This window comes from Pteronotus mesoamericanus, unplaced genomic scaffold (genome assembly GCF_021234165.1).
Source record: "Pteronotus mesoamericanus isolate MK-2021 breed Mesoamerican mustached bat unplaced genomic scaffold, CSHL_Meso_final scaffold_31, whole genome shotgun sequence".
Classification (NCBI taxonomy): domain Eukaryota; kingdom Metazoa; phylum Chordata; class Mammalia; order Chiroptera; family Mormoopidae; genus Pteronotus; species Pteronotus mesoamericanus.
The window spans coordinates 30,530,423-30,546,171 of NW_026555312.1; the positions used below are offsets into that span (position 1 = coordinate 30,530,423).

General features: G+C 33.6%; 1 protein-coding gene across 2 annotated transcripts in view; it reads left to right on the forward strand.

Moving 5' to 3' along the window:
- The window catches only part of EXOC2 (exocyst complex component 2), a 256,076-nt gene that overhangs the window by 148,214 nt on the left and 92,113 nt on the right, over window positions 1-15,749 (forward strand). For both annotated transcript variants that reach the window (XM_054591988.1, XM_054591989.1), the window contains exons 12-13: window positions 4,894-5,019; window positions 10,417-10,541. In XM_054591988.1, the coding sequence (XP_054447963.1) occupies window positions 4,894-5,019; window positions 10,417-10,541 (251 nt within the window). The remainder of the gene's footprint in view (window positions 1-4,893; window positions 5,020-10,416; window positions 10,542-15,749) is intronic.

Below are 15,749 nucleotides of genomic sequence, written 5' to 3' on the forward strand. Positions count from 1 at the left end.
ATGTAAACCCTTTTTAGATACATAGGTTAGCATAGATTTGAAGATTTCTTATCTAGTAAAAAATCTCACAGTTGGGAAAAAAATAGCAAACATTTCAATTTGTTAATAGCAAATTGTAAAAAATTGATTGTTTATTTTCTCTTAGAAAATGAAACACTTTAAACATTTATTTATGTACTGCAGCTTTTAATCTTTTAGTGAAACGACTAGGATTGTTTTATTAGCATTGTGAAGAAAATTTCTGCAACTTCTGAAAACAGATTTTCTGTTTTTTTCATATTAAAACAAAATTTCTGTTCTGTTTATATAGTATTAAATCCATGAATGATTTTTATAATTTTGTTTGTTTTTGATCTTAATTTACTCCAGTATATTCATAATTAGAAAAAAAAGTCCTTTTGAGAATGCTGGTAGCATATTATAGAAGCTTTATTTAACTGGAGAATCAAAATACTACTCTTGATTGTCAGTAATTAAGAAACAGTCTTTATTTTTTAATTTTAAATGTTTAAAGGAGCTTTTCTTCCAAGATGCTTCTTTCAAGCATCTGTAGATAAGGTATATATCTTCTTTGATATATTGGTAAAATTGTAACTCAAACACTAGTTTGTGAAATTTAGAAGGTAGAACTATACCTGAATCTACTCTAGAATTTTGTTTGTATTATTTTATTCTACAAGTACTATAGTGATGGTTTCTTATTCTCTTTGGTGTATTTATATTTGCAGTTTGTCTCTAGAATAGTCTTTATCGAGTAGTTATACCTCTCAGATAACTTTGGGATTATTGCCAAGTAATTGTGATCTTAAAAGCACTAATTTATCTGAGTATATTTATTGGTTACTCTGCTTAAGTGCCTTTAAAATATTTAAGCTGTAAGGTTCATAAGAAAAAATATGAAATTCTGATGAAATTTTTATTATTTGTTGGTTGCCTTTAATATATTCTTGATTTGCTCTTTTAAGGATTAATTTTCCCATGTGCTCTTGGTGTAGAGGCAGACTTTCTGTGTGTTTAGATGACACCATTAATAAGTGTCCTAAATTGTAGCAATAATGAGCAGAATAAGCACAGTTTCCATTATGTTCTCAGTGGTCATTTAAAGTTTCACATTTAAACTTCATATAATAGAATCAGAATTTTACAGCTAAAAAAGACTTTAAGAATTCCATAGTTTGAAGCACTTATTTTTACAGGTGATAACGCATAGGCCTATTATGATTCCATAAGCTCACTGCAAAACCCCATACCAATTGCATAACCATGAGAATTATGTGCAGAATTAAACCCTGCCCTAGTTTCAAATACAGGGAACAATTAGTGTTAGCACAAATGAAGGCAGAAAGGTTGTGATCCTAGTTGATAAAAGGCTTTTAAAAAATTTCCATCTAGAAAAAAATCATAGAAACAGTTTATTTCCAGAGAAAATTAACTGTCTAAAAAATGACTTCATGTAACTCATTAATGCAGCATTAAGTTTGTGGAAGACAAAATGAAAATGCAGTTTTACAAATACTTTAGTCTGTCATTTGCAAAACTCCCATTGCAAGCTAACATTCTAATGAAAAAACTGAAGTGTGTGTATACAGTTGAACACTATCCTCAGCTGGATATTGAAGGGCAGATAATTGAGGTTTTCAGCAAAAATATACTAAGTAATATCGTTTTCACTTGCATATGATCTGCACATAAATCAGAGCATGATATTATGAAACTTTATAATTATTCATAACTATCTGTTTTTGTATAATATACATATATTTCTCTTAAATACATCAGGAGATATTCCTATCATATTGTGAGGTTAAACAAGAGAATATACATTAATTTCTTGTAAGATATTTTAAAACTTTTTGCTGATTTTGTTACATAAATTGTTTTGACTTCATTTTTTTTTAAATTCTTTTTAGTAATGCTTTATCATCATCAAAACCACTTGATATTTATAATTCTTTTGTGGAGTAGAAATACCAAGTCATGTAATTTAAGTTTAAATGGTATTTCAGAATCCTCAAGGTTTTTTTTAATATACTTGATGGTAATCAAGTTTTTTGTTAATGTACTTCTGAGTAAATAATTTCTGAAAACTGAGATTTAAGATGTTTTCATTAATTTCCTCTTAAAGGATACTCCTATCAATTTCATGTAAAATAACTCATTGTAAGAATGTTTTTTAGACAGAAAATGATGCAAAATGGTAGGGAGAAAAATGCATTTCTGAGTTAATGCCCACTGTTTAGTTTGCTGGGCTTGTGCTTTTGTGTGCAATGCTGAAGCGCTATCTTCTGGTCAGTCTGCAAAAATACATCTTGCAGATGTGTTCCAGATGCTGGTTACTCCCGAGGGTGGGTATGCTGTTCTAGCTTCCTGCTGCTGTGACATACGTGCTGGTAATTTGACATTACTAATTAAGAAATTAGTTCATGTTAAACTTTCTTTTCCTGATATTATAGAGAATTATGCTGTGGTTTCTAATGGAAGAAAATCATATTCTTAATACAGGGAAAGATAAATCAATCTTTAGCAGTTTCAGAATTTGAGTTACTTGAACTGCATAAATACCTTATATTTAAACCATTTAAATTTAAGTTGTAAACTTAAGTTATACAGAAAAATTTTTTCTGAGGATTTACTTAAACAATGATAATTGTTTTTGTTTTTTTTTGTAGGAATGCTATATAGCGTATTTGTAGGAAACTAGGAATTTTTTCCTTTTTATCCAAAAGTGTATAGTTTTGAAACCTTCAAGAATAACATGTAACATTTTAAATTAAAGCATTCTCTTCTTGTACCTTTTAATATACATTTTTATGTAAATGTTTAATGTGATATTAAGTTCAAGCCCCTTTATGTTTTTAAGATGTTTCAGAAAATTGATAATTTTGATATTAACTTCCTCAGTTCTACAAATAGCAGTGCCAATGATATAAACTCTGAGGAAAATAACCTAAACTATTAAAGCTTCCACGCATGACTTCCTCTATAATGTAGAAAAATTCAGTTATAAAAAAGTATTTTTTCATTGCTTGTATTTTCTTACTCTGAGTTACAATTATCTTGTTTTCTTAAAAGTCAGTTATATAAATATTATCTTAGGTACTATATTTTCCAAAGTAGAAATATATATAAATAAAGTATTAGCACAGTAGTTGAAATACAGTTAAAGTTCTTCAATAAAATTAATTCTGTTCCACTAAAAAAAAAAAAATCTGTCACATGACTTAATTTCTATTTCTGTGAAGTATACCTGGTTTGACAGAAATCTGTGGGGATACAAGGAGATACCTCATATTATATCACGTTAAATGGCTTATGCTAGGAGGAGCCTATGAAACAGGCTCTCCATAGCATTTTTTATTGCATTGTATTTATTTATTTATTTATTATTTTATTTTCTGCTTTCACCACCTGGATGTAAACACCTTGAGAGCAGGGCCTTATCTTTTATTCATCATCTTATCCCCAGGGTCTGTACAGTTCTTGGCAGATAAGAGGTGTTCAGTAAATAATTGTTTAGTGTTATTGAATAGCCTTCTTTGTCAGTAACATAAATTATTTTGTAAATGTGTTTTATTTGTTCCACCTGAAAACAAATCTATAAGCTTTTAATAATACATTAACTTAAAAAAACAAGGAATAGGGTTTTTTATTAAATAATTTAGTATCAGCCACTATGTGTATATTGAGGGAGTTATCCATAGAATGTCCAATGACTGTGGACAGAGATACAATATTTAATCCTTATCCCTAAAAGGATAGCATTCTGACTTCATAGGCAATACTTCATGCAGCAGCTATAATTCAAGTTGCATTTTTAAGGATGAGAATTTAAGTGGATGGAGAAGAAGAATGAGTAAAGCCTTTCAGATAGGTTAAGAAATAAGGCAGGAAATATAAGATATATTTTTATAGGAAGAATATTTAAGTGAGCATAGGCATGGTAAATACTCTGTAAATGTTTATTGAAATCAGCTTGTTTTGAAAATCTTTGAAGACTGAAGGGCAAATTTTGCTACTTAAAACGAATGTCTTACTAACTTAGCAGCATGTGATTCCATTTCTAATAGCTCTTGATACTCATTTTGGAAAAAATATTTCCTGGTTCTTAGGATAGATAATTTGGGTTGGAATTCTGAGGGTATTTTGGAATATTCTGAGGAGAGACTTGGCTGGGGGAGGTTGAGGGGTGGAGGGATTGAGCAAAAAGGAAAAAGAACTCATGGACATGGACATGGACAACAGTATAGTGATTCCTGGGAGAGGGGAGTATAGGGGACTAAACGGTAATGGAAAAAAAATATAATACAGATTAAATTAAAAAAAAAAAACTATTTCAGTGATACCAATCTAGGACAAAAAGAGAATTTTTTAATAATGGTGACATGTTAGGCCTCTTGCATATTAACAGTGTGAGGTGAAAAGGATCCAAACTAGTTTTTTGGCATTGAAATAGGGAAGCAAATCCCACATCCCAAAGAAAGAAAGAAATGAGATTGAGGGATTTGAGCTTTAAGGGAGAAGTCAAAGATTTGTGCTCTGAACCATTAAAAGAATCAGACCTCTGTGAGTTCCTTTCCAAGTTCCAAGTAGTTTTTCAAAAAATGATTCTCATACTGATATTTATGTTTCTGGGACATCCCTCCCCAGTTTTGCTGAACATTCATTCTAAAATGATACAGAAGTTTCACTCCATGATTTGTTACATCTCTGTATTAAGCCTCCAAATTCATCATGACTTTTAAAAGCTGTTTAAAGGAAGTATATTTTATTTTACTTAGTAAATGCTTTATGTAAAAGAGTGGAAAAGTTGAGTGAGAAATAACTCAGTGAAACAATCCTTTAAATCAAGTATGAATATACAGAACCTACAGGGATGTAACCTCTCTTTTCCAGGCATGCCAGGTCTGCACATTCCCATGGTGGATCCAGATAATGATGTACGTCCCTCAGTGATGGGCCATCTTAGTCAGACAGCATCACTGAAGAGGCGCAGCAGCTTCCAGTCTAGTCGAGATGACAGTATGTCCCTCTATCCCCACTTTGTCTTTTAAATTTGTACTTGTGTAATTTTAAACATTTTTCTCTTGGATGTTTCCATAATTAGTTCTGTTACTACTGCTAAATATTACCAACTATCATCTCTTCTACTTACTAAGTAACTACTCAGCAATTAAATTTAAATAATTTAAAACATTTTAAATTATACATTAAACGCATGCTGTTTGATTTAATAAGTCATTGGCCACAGGTCAGTGTTTATTCAACATATTCAGTTAAAGTCTAGTTTTATTTTTTCTGTGGTTTAATTTTTAAAAAGTCAGAAAAAATTATGTGAGAACTTCAAGATAAATTTTGCAACAAAAGTAATTTCTGTACTCAGTACAGAGAAAGACATCTTTTTGATGAATTTTTAAATTTGGTTTAGAAAGAATGATTTATTGTTGGTCATAAATTAATTGCTGGTCTTTTTTTATGAGACAAAGCATCTCAAATGATAACTGTGTTACGTTTAACTTGCTAATGTTGATATTTACCTGTAGTTTATATGAGATTTAAAATGTATTGATTATAATTCATTCATGCACCAATTAGACACTCTTAGTCACTGGTATTTCTAACCTCAACAATAGAAGTAAGAAATACAAGAAGAGTAATAGAAATACTTTATATTAAATTCAAATACCTCTAAAGTCTATTTGGAAATGTTTCATGTTATTCTTACCAGTAATGAAATAGGGAATTTTTTAAGGTTTCATTAATAAATATGAATGTACATTATAAGAAGAACACTTTAAAATTAGAGGATTCATTAGTACTAAATGAAAAGTTTCCGTAACTATTGACTTTCCTTCTTCTTGTCCTGTGCACATTCTCCACCCAGCTCACCAAACAATGGAAGAACAGAACTGTTTGCTTCTGCCTGCTTTGCTACAGTGTCACCCTCTCAGCATACATACCCAGAGCCTGACCCTGGAGTGCAGCCCACCAGAGTTTTTCAAAAAATACTTCCTTCCTTTAATTAGTAGAATAATGTCAGGTCTAAACACTCTCTGCCTTGTGGCTTCCCTGTTGTTATGTAATTTACTACCATCAGTAGACGTGCTAACAGGCTTAAATAAATTAAAAATTATACTTGAAGTCTACTGTAATGAATTATATCACCTTGAACAGTTCAGAGTTATCCTGTCTAGGTTTTGTCAGGCTTCTTGGATCTGTTTTATCAAATTATGAAAATTTTCATCAAAGTTGAACAATTTTTGGCCGATGTCTTCTCAAATACTTTTCTATTCTGCTTCCTTTTCTGGGACTCCAGTTACATGTGTGTACCAGTAGATTACCCCATAGGTCACTCAGGCTCTGTCCCCTACTCTACTCTGTATTTCATTGTAGTGTCATTATTGTGCTTTCAACTTCTCTAATCTTTTATCAGCAGTATCTGACTAAAATTTTCACATACTGTATTTTCATCTCTATCTTTCGTTTCATTATTTTCATGTTTTTCTTTAAATTTACATTGCTGTTATTGGTTAATTCTGTATCTGTTATTTCTAGATCTTTTACTAATGACTGGTTTTTCTCTTGGTTTCTGGTTATGGTTCACATTTTTCTGCCTTTTGTCAAGGCTCATATTTTCTTTTTCTTTTTCTTTTTTTATTGTTTCCCAGACACTGTAAATATACAGTGTCGAGTCTCTGGGTTTTGTTACCTTGGTTTAAAGAGTGCTGAACTTAGTTTTATCAGTTACTTACAGTAAGTTTGATCCATTCAAGTCTTGTCAATTTTGCTAGAGAAGGTCTAGAGTTGCCTTCATTCTAGCAATACTTCAGCCATACTGTTGAGGCATAGTCTCATGCATCTCCACCGAATGACCCAGGTAATTGGTAGGAACTATTCTCTCAGGCTGTTTAGAGCTAGGAAGTCTCCCTGCCCTGTGTGATCTCTGGGGATCTTGACATTACACAATATATATATGACCTATACAGCCTATGTAAGTCTTCTTTAAGTAAAGACTTAAGACTCTTATACAGATTTTCCTAGCTTATTTTCTTTGTAGCTTCTCCCTACTTTGCAGATTTTTTCCCTGCATTTCCCATTCATCTCCACCTCCTTGAAATTCATCTTTCCAACTCAGAAAGGCCACTGAGCTTTTAGGTTCCTCCTCCCTTTGCTTCTGTTGTCTACAAATTGTCTGCAGGCAGAAAGCCAGGGCAAATGTGGACTCACCATGTTTCTCTGTCTTCTTGTTCACTGTCTCAAAACAGTTGCTTATATGTTTTCCTCCCAGTTTTCTAATTATTTATGACTGGAGGTTAAACCCAATTGTTGTTACTCCAACATGGCTAGAAGTGGAAGTAAAATAATTCAAGTTTTCCCTAATATATTTTCCCTAATTTAAGTACTTGAAATTGAAACATTATGAAGAATTGCTTATAGTAAAACATAAGTGTGAATAAAGTTGAAGAAACCTGTTCTTTGGGATCAAAGCAAAATTCATAAGCCTACATACTTCTAATTTCTGTTGGAAAAAAATTTGGACATTCCTGCCATATCCCCTTAGGTTTTTTCATCAGTCTTAGGAAATAACTGTTGAAGTTACTCCGTCAGTGATATAACATGTGGGAATTAATTATTACATGTTGAATTCATTAAGAAAAGAAAACCCAAAATCATTTTTCAGTTTTAATGATCAGAATTTGAATGAAGTAGACTTAGAAGGAAATAGCAGGGTGGGAGAAGGATTCTCATTACATATATAAATACATAGGTATAAAGAATCCACTAATAATAAAAAGATCAAATGAAACACAAGACTAAGAATTGTTCACTGTCAGTGGGCAAGAGGCTGCAAGAGCCTATCTGTTTTCCAAGAACCTTAATGATTGAATGCTAGCACATTAAGTAATTGAAGAACTTACAGCTCAGTATGATTATCTGGCAATATCATTTACTAGCTATATTAATACTCCAAAAAAAGTAATTTTACTTACTAGTGTGCCATAAAAAGATTCAGCTGAAGGAATCTTATTGGAAGCCTCTTGGAATTGGCTTGTTATGTTTTATTTAAAATTGTGTAATACTTCTATCATAAAACCATTTAAATTAGAATACTTACTAGCTGATGGATTTAATGAAAGTAACTAAGTACTTTCTGTTCATTTATTCTGTGATTTTCAAAAAGAATTTTTCTTTTAAATTGGTGAAAATGCAGTGTTTCCTATTTTTCTTTGGAGTGCAGGCATTCTCTATGACAGACTTTGAGACCATGATGTCTTTGAGACCATCACCAGTGTAAATGTTGAATATATGTATGTGTATGTAGAATACATGGATGTGTAGTGAACTAGGCCAGACTACACAGAGAGCTTGTCCAACGAACTTCAGAGCCAATGGGGACTTGGGCTTAAATTAGGTTGCTTTCACTTTAATTTAAAACAAGCCCTGCAAAGAATATATGAGGTAGGGATACCATATTAATTTCTCTCAATAAGGACATAGCTGAATGGAAGAGCTCAGATCTCTTGAAACATTAATTTTGGGGAATAAGCCATGTAAGAGTCTACTTGCTACTATGTGAGACAGGTCTTTTGATGCTTTTTCAGTTTTTAGATTTTCCAGTTCTGTATTTACCTTGTCATTGGCCCAGGACACATCAGCAATGACCTATGCTATGTAGTGTGCTACCTGCCATTTCAAAAGCAGTTAGTGTTTGGTTCAGCTCTGTCTTAGATGAAATATACCTCTTATCTCACTAGATTCATATCACATTACCATTAGGACTCCTTTCATTGGCTCTCCATTTAATTGCAGGCTCTGTGAAGGGGGAGACCTGCCCTGTTCAGTATTTGTGCCGAGCATCATAGACAGACCTTGGAGTGCAGCCACAGATTTAGCACACAGTGGGCATTCAGTAAATGTTGGCAGGATAAACAAGTACCAGTTTAAAGTATGCTCCTAAATAAAGAACCATGTCCTTCTCATAGGGCAACTGACTTTAAAGCTTCTCCTCACAACTCATAACATAGACAAAGGACTGACATGCCCAATAAATAAAGAGGCTCAGCAAGCCAAAAAAAGGAAGTCTGAATGGCTCTTAAGCATTTAAATAGGTACTCAACCTCAGTCATAATAAAAACTAAAAAGACATTGTAACACTATAATATGATACTAGTTTGGCAAAAACTGCCAGTGTTGTTTTGGGTTTTATATGTTCTGTTTGTTCATTGCTGAGATTATAAGGAAGCTATAACCTTTATCTGTTGTTTGTGGGTGTGTAAATAATCCCTTAGAGGCCAATTTAATAATGCCTATTAAAACCACAATTTTATGTATTCTTGGACCCAAAAATTTCTTTTCTGCACTTATGTAGATGGTCCCCCACATAATGATGGATCGACCTAATGATATTTCAACTTTACAATGGTATGAGTGTGGTATTTTTGCCTGGGAGTATTTTTAAAGGAAGCTAGCAGTTAATAGAGGAATTAATGAAAGTTCCCTTTTTTGACCTGCTTTGAAGTTGCTAAATAGAAGTTAGAAGTTGACCCCAGAAGGGCTCCTCATGAGTCCTATGAAATTGGCCAGTGAGGAAGCCTCTGCCTGCCCCTGTCCAAGGCTCTGAAGCAGAACAACAGGGCCAGGAAGCAGGGCATGGCAGGAAGAGAAGCAGGAACCAGTGTGATAAAGAAAGGTAGAAGAGATGGGAAAGTAACTCACACTCACTGAATTACTATGTTTGTTTTTATTCCCATGGATTTATTCTTCCTGTAAGAATTCTATAAGATCTTATTTCCCACATACTACAGTAACTGCATTAAATTACATGTAGCCCAAGAGGCTTTGATATTTTTATTTTTTCCCATAAATTTCTTTGTTATAGGAGTAGTTATTTATTACATGATTCTGCTTCTTAAATTTCTGTGTTATGGGAAGAATTCATTCCATGATTGTGTTTGAATATGTTCCTTTGTGATAACTTGACTTACTGAATTTTCACCACATAAGCATGTATAGTGGGAGTTCTAATAAATTGATATTAGTATTGCCTTACATAGTTGTTTGAAGGCATGACTTTTTAAAGAGATACATAGCATCTTGAAGACAACAAGGTTGAAAAGCCAAAGCATCCTCCTCTATGAAGTTCTCCTTGCTCCTGTGGCTGTGCCCTCCTGACTTGTCATCCCCTCCCCTGCCTTTCATGCCCCATGAGAAAACTGGGGCCTCTGGTGAGAGTGTGTTCTGCGCAGGCAGACGTTGTAAGTATGATATAAAGAATGAAATAATGGTTTTTCAGCATAATAAAGCTCTGCAGCCAAAGTGGAACACATTTTTGGATGGGGGAGCGGCAGTATGTTTAAAGGGATTTTTATTCCTGACTCAAAAGTATATTCATTGTATTTTATTCTTGTCCCCTCTTAGCATGGAGATACAAACCACCCCACCGAGTAACATTTGTTGAAAAATTGACCAAGCTTGTGTTAAGTCAGCTGCCTAACTTCTGGAAACTCTGGATTTCATACGTTAATGGAAGCCTTTTTAGTGAGGTATGTATACAAATACAACTATATATGTAGTTAAGTCATTATGATTTTTAGTCTTAAAAGGTCTTAAAGGTTCTGAAGTGACTTTTTTAAAGCCTTAAGGGCCAAACACCTAAGCTATTGTCTGATATTTAAAAATTAGTTAAAAGTGCTGTAAAGCCCTAACAGTTAATAGCTATGACTTTGAACAAGTTAACTGTTCTGGGATTCTGTTTCCTCAACTGTAAAAAGAAAATATTAAGTGCGCTTACTTCAAAAGATGATAGTGAGGATTAGATGAGATAGTCAATTAAAGAAAATTCAGAATATTTTCAAGGATTCTGAATTAAGTGCCAATCAGGCCAAATTATGGGTGAAATTATTGTGCACTATGAACAAATGATAAAATAAGGATAAAATGCTTCCAGCTTGCACGCAGGTTTGAAATCATTCATAAAATTATGGAATTTCCTAGTTTGAAAGAATTTAAAGATTCTGTTATTTAGCTCTCATATGATCATTCTGCAGAAGCTATTATAAACCTTTATATTTTTACAGGTCACACATTTAATTAATATCTTAATCATAACATAATTGGTGACATAGAAGTTATGAACATAAAGTAATGACTCTGACTTATTATGTATAGCACCTGGAACTTAGGTTCATCACTCTGTAGTCCCACTTCAAGTTCTCCATGAAAGGCCCCTAGGTCCTGGCATATATAGTTTAGTGCCCTTTGCCTCCACTTGTAACATGGAGAAGGCAGTTTTGCTTTCATGTCTCCAGAGAGAACTCTTTATAGCCCTGAAAGAGCTAGGGCGGTAGGGATTTTCCTGATGGTAAAAGCCATTTCCTATTTCTTTTGTACTTGCCAACACAAAAATGGATGTGAAAAAAGGCTAAAAAGTTTTTGTGTACTCCAGGGGTCTGACCGGTCTTGTTGTTTGTGGATATACATTCATGCTGTTCTTAAAGAAGAAGAGTTGTTCATTTTATTTATTCATTTTTGCTTTTTCCATTGTATATTTAATTCTTACTTGTCCACTGGCTCTTTAAACCTCGTAGATTCTTAGATTCTTTTTTATGAGAATGGTTAGCTATCTAAACCTCAAAATTTATGTAGTACATGAAAAACAAAATCAGTAATGCATAAAAAAAATCTTTCTTAGAAAAATCAATCTCTTAAGCATGACTTATCACTATATTTTTTCTTTAATTTCAGCAGTGTATTAGTTACTGTATTTTCTAAGTGAACATTTAAATATTATAGCAATTTAATAATGTATGTCATACATAACTTATATTCTTTTTGTATTACTTGGGTATACAAAAGGTCCATTGAAAAGTTAACTGTACAGAGAAAATCAGTCTTCTATAAAATAAATGTGGAGTTTGACTGACATTCATAAGTGCAAAATTGCTTATTGTTGGCCTAGGGAAAAAAATGCTTTACTGTCAGTTTTTCAGGTGTCCTGAAAAAGTTTTCGCAACGTTCAGCTTTCAAACATTTCCCCATCAATTCACATTTTTATTCATCTAAGCTGGATGGGAGTTGTGTGGCTATGCTGAGAACAGGTTTGGGTTCTTGCCCTCTCCCACAGTCAGGGACAGCTGCACCACTCCCATGGTGCCATAGCTAACTCTTTTAATCTATTCCTCTAACTCAGGTTGCTTATATGGGGACTAGAAAGGTTGATGCTTCCTTATTGGTGCCTGGGACAAATACTGTTCACACTTTTTCTTACTGAACTCTAGTGTTGAATTAGAAACACCCAATATTTATCATTTATTAACTGTGACCACAGGGAAATAACTTTACTTCTCTGTGCCCACTCCTTAGGGCTGGTTTGAGAATTAAACTAGTTAACATAAGTGAAGTGCTTCCTTATTACAGTGTCTGGAAGATAAATAAGAATTTTCTCTTATTATTTGGAATATATATATATTCCAGTATTTGAAATCTCATTGCCCTGATACATAATAGGTTTTCTGTGAACAAAGTTTTGTAGCATTAAGAAATACTGGTCTGATGAACTTCTAGATTAGTGTTGAATAATGTCAACATGGATTAATTCATTTGAAGACTTATTCCCTTAGGAAATGAATTTAAATCCAGTTATTTTCCAGTCAAGTGCTTTTTCCTTCTGATTGGATTGATTCCTGTTGGTGGCCCAGCACACACTGACAGCAGTGACCTTACTGTATGTCTTTTTAGCATTTGTAAAGTTTCCAAGTGTTTTTGGTCTGAGATATTTTAGTGAAAAGGAAGACATTTTCCTTCCTTATAGATTGCACCTAACTGAAATAAATGAGCTATTTCCAAACTCATAAACAACAATAGTACTAAAAAAAAAATAGTTTTAATCAGTTGTACTGAGTTGGCTATGCCTGTGGTATTTCTATCTATTCATACTTACAAACTTTTCTTAAAAGTGAATAATAATAATTATTAATTAAATATAATTTTTATTCATATTTGGGCATGTTTTTAAACTATTTACCCTCTCTTGGAAAGCTAGAAAGACACCAAAGGGTAGTAGAAAGGAATGAAAAGAAAGTGTGTCTACCATTTCAGTCTGGGAGTGAGATCCAGAAACTTAATTAAATTAAAATTGGGAAAAGTTCTGGGCTTTGATAGTTGCTATTTAATCTCATACAAGAAAGCTCTGTAATATTGAAACAAAACTTATTTGAAATTTCTTATTTTTCTTGTTATACAACTATTTTGTTTTATTGAGTTGATCCGTTAAAGATTTAGATGGAGTTTTCAGCAGTTTAAAAAATAGTCAGTTCTTCCAACCAGTCAAGCCCATGTGAAGTAACATATGTGAATCAAAACAGTGAAATCTAGCCGTTGGTCTCACCACAAAGTAGTTTTGGTCTGTGTGTGCAGGAAAGAGTTAAGGTTTTTAGTTAACGAAATGGTTAATAGTAGGTTAAGATCTCACCTTTAGATATAGTTTAAATATAGTGTATTTTGGGGTGAAAAATTTTAAAGCACCCAAATAATCTTTAAATATTAGGAATTAGAGTTTTAAAAAGTTTTGTAATTTATAGTACATAGCATTTTATGTTCCAAAATTAGATTAAAAAAAAACAAAACAGAGCAAACCTTAACATAATTCAATAGGTTAGAAGTGTTCAATTTCTTTATTAGATTAAAATAATAAGAAGCATTTTTAAAGTAACAGTTGCAAGGGGTATGCTTTAGAACTAATTCTCCTGTCTCCTCCATTTTTCATGTATTTGGAGAGAGGTTCTTGAAGTTTATAAAACTATTCTTTGCGGTAGATGGCATCATACATTCATTAGCACATGTTTCGTGGGCAAAGTTGTTCTGGCACATTTAGCCTTAATTTTGATATGATGTATTTTAATGATTGATTTTCACTTTTTTCTTTGATTTGAAAATATTTTACAAAGACTATGAAATAATCTTCCCATTGAACAAGCCCACTCTATAAAAGTTCAATATTAGGTACTGTGGCAGAAAAAACTAGAAAAGACACCATCTGACAATCAAGATACTTACAGTTTTATACTGGCAAGACCCTTCATTTAGACAATTTACATCTTTCTTTCATAGTTTCATCACTTCCTCCATAGCACACTAAACTAAAGGTTTGTATTAGGGTCCAGAGAAGCAGAACCAATAGGTTGTTGGCTCTGTCTCCAACCATATATATAAAGAGAAGTAGATTTACTTTAAGAAATTGGCTTACATGATTATGGAGGTTAACAAGTCTTGAGATCTGCAGTCAACAAGCTGGAGACCCAGGAAAGCCCATTGTGTAGTTCCAGTTTGAAGACCAGCAGGCTCGAGATCCTGGAATTGCCAATGTTTCAGTTCCAGTCTGAAGGCTGGAAAAGGTCAATATCCCAGCTCATGCAGTCAAGCTGTAGGAATTTCCCCTTACCCTGGCCTTTTTGTACCATTCAGGCCTTCCACTGATTGGATGAGACCCACTACACTGAGGAGGCCAAGCTGCATGTTCAGCCTACCAATTCAATATTATTCTCACCGAGAGACACACCCAGCATAATGTTTAACCAAATTTCTGGGTATCCGATGGCCCAGTAAAGTTGACACAAAGAATTAAACCATCACAGTCCTTTTCATAGATTTCACAGTACAGGATGCCAGTGGTGTTCTCTGTCTCCTTATATCATAGTAGATACTGGGCTCCTCATCAGCACCAGAATTCCACACCAAAAACACTCTTCCCAGCCCCCAACATTGACACAAAATTCTTAAACCTCTGCTAATCTCTTTGTTGATATTTTAAACCTCCAGGAGAAATATTAAGTCTGTTGGACATTTCAGAAGCATATCACAGGATTATGTCCTGCAGCCAGACTGCCATGTGGCAATTTAGGACTTCAGGTTTTTTAAAGAAAGCCTTTTGATTAACCTAATGGTATTCAGAGCCATCGTGCTTTCCAAGTGGTTCTGAACTTTATTCACCAAATATCTTTTGAATGCCCTGAATAGCCCCTTTGTACCAGGTACTGAAGCATGCACACATACACGTACATATACACACATAAAACGCACATAAATTTTACACACACACACACACACACACACACACACACACACACACACACACAATATAAGTAAAATCATGGCCAAGATAAACATGACCTCTCCTCTCCTGTAGAGACAGAACAAAACAATTTTTTTTTAATTTTCCTAAATTTTGGTAACAGCTATAACAGAAATAAATAAGAGTCTTAAAATAAAGAATATAAATAGTGAGATGGAGATCAGAGGTCTCTCTATGGAGATGATATTGACACTGAAACTTGAAGCACAAGAAGAAAACAGCCACACAGAGGAGTGGGAAGAATGCGCTAGGCAGAGAAAACAGGACACTCAGAACTAAGGAAAGGGGCTTGGCAGAAAGGAAGTCACAGAATCCAGAGTATGCTGAGCAGTGGGTGAGTGCATCAGAAGAAGCAAGAGCTGAGGCTAGAGGAGCAGGCAGGGTAAAGAGTTTGTATTCTAAGTGCTAGGGGAAGCCATGGAGACTCTTAAGTGGTGGCATTACCTAACGATTTTCTGGTTTTAAAAATAGCACTGATATTCAGTTTTAAAAGGCCTGATAAACTACCATTTAAAGAATAGCTCTGTATCAGCTCATTAAACAGGGGCCATGTCTCTGCTTTTCTACACCTGGGCCACTAGATTACCAAGTATTATTTTGAATCAGAGCATCATACTTGACA